This window comes from Patiria miniata, unplaced genomic scaffold, assembly GCF_015706575.1.
Source record: "Patiria miniata isolate m_02_andy unplaced genomic scaffold, ASM1570657v1 HiC_scaffold_24, whole genome shotgun sequence".
Classification (NCBI taxonomy): Eukaryota; Metazoa; Echinodermata; class Asteroidea; order Valvatida; family Asterinidae; genus Patiria; species Patiria miniata.
Window position 1 is genome coordinate 21,124,117 of NW_024037063.1, and position 9,893 is coordinate 21,134,009.

General features: G+C 40.3%; 1 protein-coding gene across 2 annotated transcripts; it reads left to right on the forward strand.

The window, feature by feature from the left end:
- The first annotated feature begins 2,073 nt into the window (after positions 1 to 2,073).
- LOC119732515 (carbohydrate sulfotransferase 11-like) lies at positions 2,074 to 9,876 on the forward strand. 2 transcript variants are annotated; one of them, XM_038206071.1, is made up of 6 exons: positions 2,074 to 2,184; positions 5,341 to 5,474; positions 5,777 to 5,885; positions 7,342 to 7,514; positions 8,019 to 8,210; positions 9,004 to 9,876. In XM_038206071.1, exons 2-6 carry the CDS (start codon positions 5,472 to 5,474, stop codon positions 9,694 to 9,696), a joined length of 1,170 nt encoding a protein of 389 aa, XP_038061999.1. In that variant the 5' UTR covers positions 2,074 to 2,184; positions 5,341 to 5,471; the 3' UTR covers positions 9,697 to 9,876. The 2 variants fall into 2 exon arrangements, with proteins under 2 accessions (XP_038061999.1, XP_038061998.1); XM_038206070.1 differs by having other exon boundaries at positions 2,075 to 2,184; positions 5,285 to 5,474.
- Positions 9,877 to 9,893: the final 17 nt, after the last annotated feature.

The following is a 9,893-nucleotide window of genomic DNA, read 5'->3' on the forward strand; positions in this document are numbered from 1 at the left end:
ATTCACTTGATCTCAATATGTAAAGTTTGTCACAAATTTGAGTGGTCAGACATTTTGCAAAGAAAGAATTCAGTTGATAAAAATTGAACCGATTTGAAAACGATTTGAATGGTAATTGATAACAGAAATCTCACCGTTTCTTCCCTACAGAAACACCAGTTCCTGCCAACGGCTCGCCAGTACTTGCAAAAATGGTTCTGCGTGTGTGTGAAAGCATAACGCACTGGCAGGTAAAATGAAATTTTCCATACGTTTACATTTCCACGTCTATATTTAACCATACTTTATGGTGTTAACTTTTGAACAATACATTCAATGCCCGCACCACGCACCAGTGGTTGACCTTGCCTGACACCAGCGCAGATTTTCTTTTCTCCATTGGAATGCTGTATTTTACTGCATTGCACCGAATACACATGTTTCATTGTACTTCAAATATTTTTTTTTTGACTGGGAAAACAGTAAGTTTGTATAGGCATATGTGTCTGGGTTTTTCACCAGGCCTGTATTTATCAAAGATCCTGTGCTTACGTCACACACTAGGTATGTGTATAATGTAGGCCTGGGCAAGTAGTGGATAGTCCTACTCGAGTACTCGCAGAAAAAATACTCGCAAGTAGTCGAGTACTCGCGAGTAGTTGACTAAATTTCCATGAAAACAAAAATGAAGTCACTATGAATAAACAGCGTGGAACATTCTCCAGCACTGAGATATCCTTACTATGCAGAATGCTCGTGGAATCCCAAGGAAACTGATGGAGGTGTTTTCCTTTATTACGGGGGACGTATTAAGACAAGAGACAAGTTTGGTGTCCTAGTTTGAGTAGAAGTAGGTATTCGCGAGTAGCAATTTTTGTTACATGTGCTGACTTACGAAAAAGTAACCACTTTACGGTTTGTGAAGTGTTTCCTTTTTTATTTAAGTCGTCAGCACTTATAAAAATAATTGCTAATCGCGAATACCAATTTCTACTCGCCCTAGGACAACTACTCCAGTAGATGAAAAACCACTAGTAGAACAACCAGTAGCAAACACTACTCACGAGTAGTCAAGCACTCGCGTTACTCGCCCAGCACTTGTATAATGTACTTCTATATTTCTGAAACGACTCCCATCGACAGTTTGCTAGTTATATTATAACCCATAAACTCCAACTATTAACTTAAAACCGTCACGACAGTGTGGTAAACAAAGTACATGCATCTTGTTCCGACTTTTCGGCCGGAAAGAGAGGTATTATTTTGTTCACATTTTTGCAAGGTTTTGCTACATATTTTTTGGGTAGTTTTTGGGGTCTGTCCCCCTGCAGGCTATGGAGTAATATTAAATTTTACAAATTACTTGTACAGAATTCTTTTAGCCATTCGAAGAAAAGTCAATGACGTAGACTTGGGGCTGTTAGCGGGGAAACCCCCGAGATTGCCCGATGGGATCGAAACTGTTTGCCCCTAGATGGCGCTGTTTATGATCTTCCACAAACCTGTGTGTAGAAAAACCAAATCAGTGGTGGCATATCCCGCCTCCCCAACCCAACCTTTCTCCTTAACCTGAGGACGCCAATATAGCGATTTCCGCTAAACGATGGATCTAAATCTACACTTCCATTGTAGAACTCTTACACATTGGCGTGTTCCTTTCTTTGCTAGTATGCGACAATTATGCTGCAGAAAGTTACAGGGGACCATAACGAGCTTTATTTACAAACGTATACGCGCACATAAATTCATACACGTTTGGAAAACGCCCCCAAAAGGGGACAGCGCAGCCAATTGCGACCTCAACCACCCTTTTCAAAATCCCAAGCTGCTGTCCCCTGTACCCTCCCCCCCCCCAAAAAAAAATCAAATAAAAAAGGTTGACAAGACGACTTATGCTCTCAACAAAGAGTGCGTGAATCCAGTTTGATGGTATCGGTCTGCAAATACTCGGCCACCTGGCAGATTACAGCTCTACAAACGCTCTCCACACAAGTCTCAATAAGCCCGAGTATTTACATTCACGATTTACTCCGATGCTTTTGTGCTAAAAGGCTTCGTAGAGATGCTGTATTCAAGCTAATCCTCCCGCCGGAGGTATGCTCGCAATTTCCTGGGAAGTTCTGCCGATTAAGACGATTGATTCAGTCCCAATCGGTGTAGCACAACGACAACAACTCGCGGCAGCTGACCAGGCATCATTGCTGGGTGAGTTGATCGTATACATTCTAGGCATAATGCAATCTCACCGTATCAAGATTAATGAAATAAGAATATGACATCTATGTTACTGGTATTTTACTTTAAAACTATACTTTAGAAAAATTCACTGGGATCGCAGTGCCTAGCAGTATCTTATACGGTCAAACATAGTTGTTATACTTGCTACATGTGTATAGTATACAGGATAACCATGGATGAATATAGCCCCATAAAAGTGGCCAATTTACTGGACTACCTCCGTAAATAAAGGCCACACTTAGAACATTTACAAAAACAAGTAGAACTATGTCAAATTTAGATTTTCACATTTTGTAGTTTATTTTTGCTTTAGAAGCACACTTACCCTCTTCATACATAGGCTAATCAGAAAGTGCTGCCTGATTCAGATGTCTATTTTTCGTGAAAGTTCATGATGACATTTTGATACGCAAACGTGTGCAAACGAATCTGGAAATTTCACGAAAAATAGACATCTGAAAACGGCAGCACTTTCTGATTAGCCTATAAAGAGAAAAACAAAATTTGACAAAGTTCTACATGTTTTTGTACATGTTCCAAGTGTGGCCTTTATTTACGGAGGAAGTCCAGTAAATTGGCCACATTTATGGGGCTAGGATGAATACAAATATTCCTGCATGGGATAACAGGGAAAACATCTATCGTTCTTATTATAGCCTCCCTCACAGCTGTAATTTCAGTGTTAGAATATATCGTCTTAAATTTACACGGGTGCACCACAAACCCTATAGGTGAATCCTTCATCGGAAAGTTATATCCTGGTAGCCTTTGGCTGGATTACGCCAGTCGTGAAAACATCTATTCATTTTGCACACCAGTTTTTACCAGTTGCGATGAGTAACCGTTCAACACTCTCAGACTCTAGTAGATGGGTTTTTAATAAATTGGTTTTAAGTAAATGGTTTTAAGTAAATAGGTCTGGGAACTAGACAGTGTGAGAAGCTCCTGGTTGTCGTCTTGGCCTGTTTCCTTTATCAAATTTTCATCTTCCTATAATTATAGGCTCCAAGATAGTCCGCATTATATCTTTAAGACAATTTTTTGTCCTACACGGGGTGAACAAAAAGAAACCCAAATGTCGGGACTATTGTTTGAGTGAAGTTCTGCATGTATCACTTTCGAAATGTAGGATATGAAAGCCAAATTCATAAGCTTTCATTCAAATCCTCATGTACTTTTCAAGTTATGGAATTTTAAACACAACCACCGTTTTAAAGTTCTGTCCACAAACCACACAAAATTGTGTGCGTTTTTTCAGCAAAACGAAAACAATTCACACACATACCTATGTCATTTGTTTTCGCTTTGCTGAAAGAACACTTACCTTTTTGTGATCCGTGGACAGAACTTTGAAACGGTGGTTGTGTTTAAAATTCCGTAACTGGAAAATTACATGAGTGAAATTACATGAGTGATTATCACTAAGAGAAAGCTTATGAATTGAGCTCTCATATTCTATATTTTGAAAGTGCTACATGCAGAACTTCACGAAAACACCGGTTCCCACATGCGGGTTTCGGGGTTTTTTTAATCACCCCCGAATTATATAGCGGTCATCCGACAATATGATGGGGGTAAAGTCTAAATACGACGATTTAGCCACCCGATAAATGACAGGGGGAAACAGCTACAAAGAGCGAAATACTTCAGAAGGAGTAAACTTGTAGGGATTCAGCTGCTTACGGATAAAACTGGATTAAAATACAAGAAGGACACCGAGCGTATGCGGACCTTTCTTACTTACGGGATGTGATTGGAAACGGTATTAACAGTGCCATAGCAACATCAGCTTAAACCCTGACCGCGATACAATGAAGCTCGTACAAATCTACTTGAACACTAAACACCGCTCGGACATCTCCGTGCTCACGAATGATAGAAGAAAAATACTTCAGAGGCCGGTACCATACATGCACTGTAACTTTCAGCGTGTGCGTGTTTTCAGCAAAACAAAACAATTCACACATCCCTATGTGAATTGTTTTCGTTTTGCTGGAAGAACACTATTTTCTGATCTGTGGACAGAACTTTAAAACGGTGTTTGTGTTCAAAATTCCGTAACTTGAAAAGTAAGTAAGTGATTTTAATGATGCTTGTACTAAAAGAACGCGCATTGATTGGGCTTTCATATCCTAGATTTTGAAAGTGTTACAGGCAAAAATTCATTCAAAATTGGCCCTTCCATTTGGGTTTTAATTATTTTTTTTCTACTCGCCCTGTATTATTGCAATTCAACTCGTAGCCTGTCCATTTCTGGAAATAGATAAGTATTCTTTTTCAGACTGCCGCATCCAAAAAGCTCGGATTTACCAACTTTAAGATGAATTATATGACTTTGAAATAATGTTGGAAGCTGGCAGTGCAGGTTTTACCACTATCGTCGGTCTATCGATCAGCAGACCTCGAATGTGCTAGGCTGTATTGTATTAATTTACCGCGTTGTTTGTTGTACCCTTGCTGTCAGCCACTAAAGGAATTCATCAAACATTTACTTTTCTCTTAACCATCTGAACTCTAATAACATGAGTGATGGGCAGTGGCTTAAGTAAGAATGGGGAGTAGGTCACCCCCACAGCCTGAGCCTGTGTCTCACCCCCCCCCCCATGTCCCATGTGTCCTGTCGTTATGCATGTATAAATATTAGTTGTTCCATTCATCAAGCCCGCAGTTCTGCATAAGCTTCGCTAGTAGCAAGACAATGGCCTGCACGTATTTGCATACTATACGCTACTCCATATTTTCTTTACCATTCTTGAGTTCATGCTTCGTCGCCGTAGTGAGTCAGGTTCGGTAGTGGAATAGGTGAGCTACGGTGGCGCCGCCTGACACTTCCCGTTTTGATATTTGTTGATGTTTCATTACCCAGGCGGTTACTTTCATTATTCCCTTGTAAATAACATAATACAAATCCCTATGTATCATTCACTGACAAAATACTGCTCAAGTTATCTTATTGTTTCTGGACAAAAGCCTGTCAACTTTGTTTTATTTTTAGGGGGGCAAAGTCCCCCCCCCCCCAAAAAAAAAAAAAAAAAAATCTGCAATTATCATTCAATTAAATTTGCAGCCAACAAGTGCAGCTGGCTAGTAATAACGGCGACCTGATTTGTCCGCGTCTTGCAGGGTTTATCTTTGCAAACGGACCAACAGAGAACAAGTGCACGGTGCGCTGTACTACGATAACTATGCTGAGACCTGACTGTTGATGCGGCGTCACAAAAGGATGGACTGCACAGCAACCTGAGGATACAGCAATGGTGTGTATACAAGATAAGCTTCTTAGGGGAAATAGCATGGCATGACAAATTGGGAAGTTTCCGTCTTATTTAATTATTCCTTTCTCTCCTCTCCCGTCACTGCTCCTCCTTGTCCTCTTCTGTTCTCTTGTCCTTTCGTGATCTTTTCTTTTTTACCTTTTCCGTTTTCTCCATCCTCTCTTCTTAGAATAACCGTTTGTGTAATCATTATATCACCATCGCCGTTTCTGAAAAGAAAAAGCTGACAGGGTTAAGACGGAAATCTGATCAGATGACAATCTGTGTTTTTTTTTCTCTTTCAGGCTCTGAAACAACTTCAAAGTTCAGTGAGTTACCGGCGCTGTTTCAAACGGACTGCCTTCATCTTCGTCCTGGCAGCAGTGTGTCTGATTGTGAGCGGTGCTTCATACCGTAAGTTTAGCCTACAACATCTCTCTATTTTTTTTTATAGACAGACAGAATTACTCTACATGAAGTGTCTTGAGGACCACATATCTGTCGGCCTTTAGGTGCACATAGCTTGAGGAGAATTAACACGGTGTCTTTTTTTGATGGACAGACATAATCACTCTGAATAAAGTGTGTAAATGTTGTGTGGATGGGAATATTTAAATTAGGTTGACCACGCACGTCATAGGTCTAAATGGCAATACGCTGCCGGCCATTCCAACTGATCTCCATGTTCAAAATATACATGTACAAAATCCGGACAGCCCATCTTTTGATGTGAAGTCACCATCTTCTATACAGGGTGACCCCCCCCCCCCCAAAAAATGCGACCCTAAATCATTTGCCTTTAAAAAAGGGAGCGAGGGATTTTTATGTTTGTGGTATCAGATTAAAGCTGAGGGCTTTTTCTTTCGAATACTGAAAAACAAATCATGAAAATAGCACTTTGGGTTGCTGAGAAAATGCCAATTATGTAAAAGTGGTCATTTTTCATCCTGTAAACAAATACTTTAAACAGTGAAACATTTTACAGTGCAATTATCCTTCATTTGTTCATAAATAAAGAAAGGTTTGCGGAAACACCATGTGGGAATAATTTCTCAACTAAGAGAATGGTTCTGAAAAGAACCAGAGGTATAAACTCGACGTTCCGGTCAGTATGCTCTGACCGTCTACAGGAGACTCTCCTGTAGACGGTCAGAGCATACTGACCGGAACGTCGAGTTTATACCTCTGGTTCTTTTCAGAACCATTTTTTGGGTCACCCTCTATTGCCATTTGTAAAAAAAACACAATTTTATGTAACATGTACATTTTGTTGACTCAACGTAATATTTTTTTTAATTATAACGGTACGTAAAAAAAAAAATTAATTCATATAAATGTTCTGTTGAGAAGACTATGGTTGAAGTTAGTTTAGGTACCATTTTGTAACGGTATCATTCTCAGGTATAAAAAGAAAAGGCTACATTGACGTCCGTTTACATTTTGGTACAGATCAAAACTTACATTTATACAATATTTATATCATAAATATTTATATTATTCAATATTTATATTGAAATATAAGTTACCAAAACTGCTGTAATAAACGGGATTTTTCTAATGTTTTGTCCCTGGAAGATGGCGCTTTTCACAGCACCCTCTATCGCTGAGAAATGTGATCCATAGATGAATTTCAAATAAGCATTGTAACCGAGGCTCTTAGTGCTAAGCCATTGTATGAATTGAGAACCTTTTTTTAAAAATCCTCTCAACAAAAGACGGCAATGCGGCCCTCGGTTTATTGTCCAATTGAAATGTGTCGAGTCAAGTGTTAGGACTAACAAGCCATGCGTGCAAATGATTAGACGAGAGACCATAAGCTAAGCAACCATACAACAAATCAAAATGTCCAATGGGTTAATCTTTTATGCAGATCATGCCAAGGTCAAAACTGCTATATCGGCCGCACTCACGAGTTTGTCCACGAAGCCAGATATGCCCTCGAATTCACCGTTCACCGAAGAGACGAGAAACGTCTCCTATAGCAACGAACTTCAGTTACTTGCTGGGAACCATTCCGACAGTGTTCAACAGATATTGAAAAAGGTGAGGAGTAGTTTATACCAAAAAAAATAATTAGCACACGCTTAAAAGGCGTGTTCATTTTAAAGCACTATTTTTTATTCGAGCTTAGCATTAATATTTGTGAACTTAGCATACGTATGACATTTGAACATTTACGCTCGATTTATCACTCGATTTATAATAAATATAATCCTGATTTTCATTAAAACAACTTTTTTTCTCTCCAATGATTCTTTATATCATTTTATTTATTAATGTATTATTGTTTGCTAAAAACGTATCATACATTTTGGCTACATTTTCTAGCACTTTAGTGCAACAGCTTTTCACGTTCATCCCCATTCGGTGATATCGTGAGATTCTTGCTTGTTTTTATGATGACAGTTTTCGTACCGAGAAGACGAAATATTTCGTACGTAATAAAGTATTGTTGCGTGGAAGCTAAAAAGAGTCGTGTTGTTGTGTTTGTTTCGTGCTGTTATTGTTTGTTGTTAATTGTCGTTGTCGTCGTTGTTGTGTTGTTAGCTTTTTACAGCAGGACAAAAGCGGAAACCGGACAAACATTTCATGGAAGAACAAGCGTTTGTTCAGTTCCAGCGCAAGAAAACTTTGCGTCAGGCGTGCAGGAGACACCCTTACGTGATGCAACGAGAACAATCCTCAGGACAGTTTTTCGTCATGGAAAAGAGCCAAATACTCTATTGCTCCGTTCCGAAGGTAACTCAAATAATATTGTTTCGTAGGTTCAAAAACAATTTCTTCATAATGTGTAGCTGTATAAAGCGCATGAATCCACCAATGTTGGTGCTCAAGGCGCGACATCGTTCAAGGTGTTGCATAATGAGCTAATTCAGAAAACGACGCGTCACTAAATTAAAACAGTAGATGGTTTAAAAAAGTTACTCGTTCGGTAGAAAGGGAATAACATTATACTTGTTCTACTCAGCTCATAGTCAGTTTTGTAAACTGACTAAAAGTAAACTCCCTAAACCAGTGCTGCAAACAAGTGGATTTACTACAACAGTACTCTTTGTGGAAAAATACTTTGCTTATGTACTTGCATACTTTCTTTAAAACTGTCTCAGTCTATTTTTTACTTGACATTTCCAAATCCCGGCTCCAACCGTCGACTTCGGCTTCGTCCGGTAGCTTCGTCTATATGTTTTTATGTTCATCAGTAGAGAATGATAAACCCAATACTCAGCTCTAGTATCACACATTGGGGAAAAAATCCTTTAATTTCTAAACTGCTAGTTTTGTTTAGCAATACACAAGTTATTCACTTTTGAATGAGATATGGACCGAAAACAATCGGGCCATATTAAGAAATTTAATCATTGCTTTACAATAATTATTGGCTGCATGCTAGACAATAATTTTCGTTCTCGCGGGGAAGACTGGTTTCCGTCCCATAATCAGTACCGATAATGTGTGGACCGGAAGCCAATCTGCTCGCAAAGCGGATCTGTTTGTGCCCAAAACAAAACATTTTTTTCACCAATGTATACAGACTGGGTGCACTAACTGGAAACGAGTCTTCATGGTCCTGGAAGGCGATCGTCCCAACACAGAAAACATCTCAGGCAACGATGCCCACTTTAGCAACAACTTCAAGCAATTGTCGCACAGGCGCTTGCTCCGAGACATTCGGAAGTACGATGCGTACACCAAGTTCCTGCAAGTGCGCCACCCGTTCGTGCGCCTGATCTCGGCCTACCGGAACAAAATCTCCGGCGAGACTCCGCTTGTGAACCAAGGAGAAGAGTTCGGCCAAATGGCCGAGTATATCGTCCGAAAGTACCGCCGTGGCGCAGGGATCGAGGATTACAATCTGTCGACCTTGCACGTGACCTGGGCGGAGTGGATACGTTATTTGACCGACCCCACGGAAAGGCGTGACTTTAACGCACACTGGAGGGAGGTGTATAAACTCTGCCTGCCGTGTCGCATCAACTACGACTTCATAGGCAACCTGGAGACAGTTGGCTCTGACTCGGGGTTCATGTTGGACCATTTGGGACTTGCAGACCTCCACTTCCCTAGCTCAAGAGCAGCCTATCTCCATGACAGCGAGAAGAGGGGAGAAGCATTGTTCGATCAATACTTCGGGAATGTGAGCCGAGAGGATATCCAACGACTGTACGACATTTATAAAGTAGACTTTGAACTGTTCGGTTTCGAAAAACCATGGCAGCTGTATTAAAATATGTAATGTGCACTGGGGAAGAGGAGTGGAGTGTGGCCTAGTTGTTATAGGTTTCGTGACTCATGATGATGGGTCAGGGGTTCGAATCTAGCCGCTTGCAATATGTTGTGTCCTTGGGCAAGCCACTTCACTCACTTGCCTCTCTCTACCCAGGTGTATAAATGGCTACCGGCATTAGCTGGGGAGTAACCTGC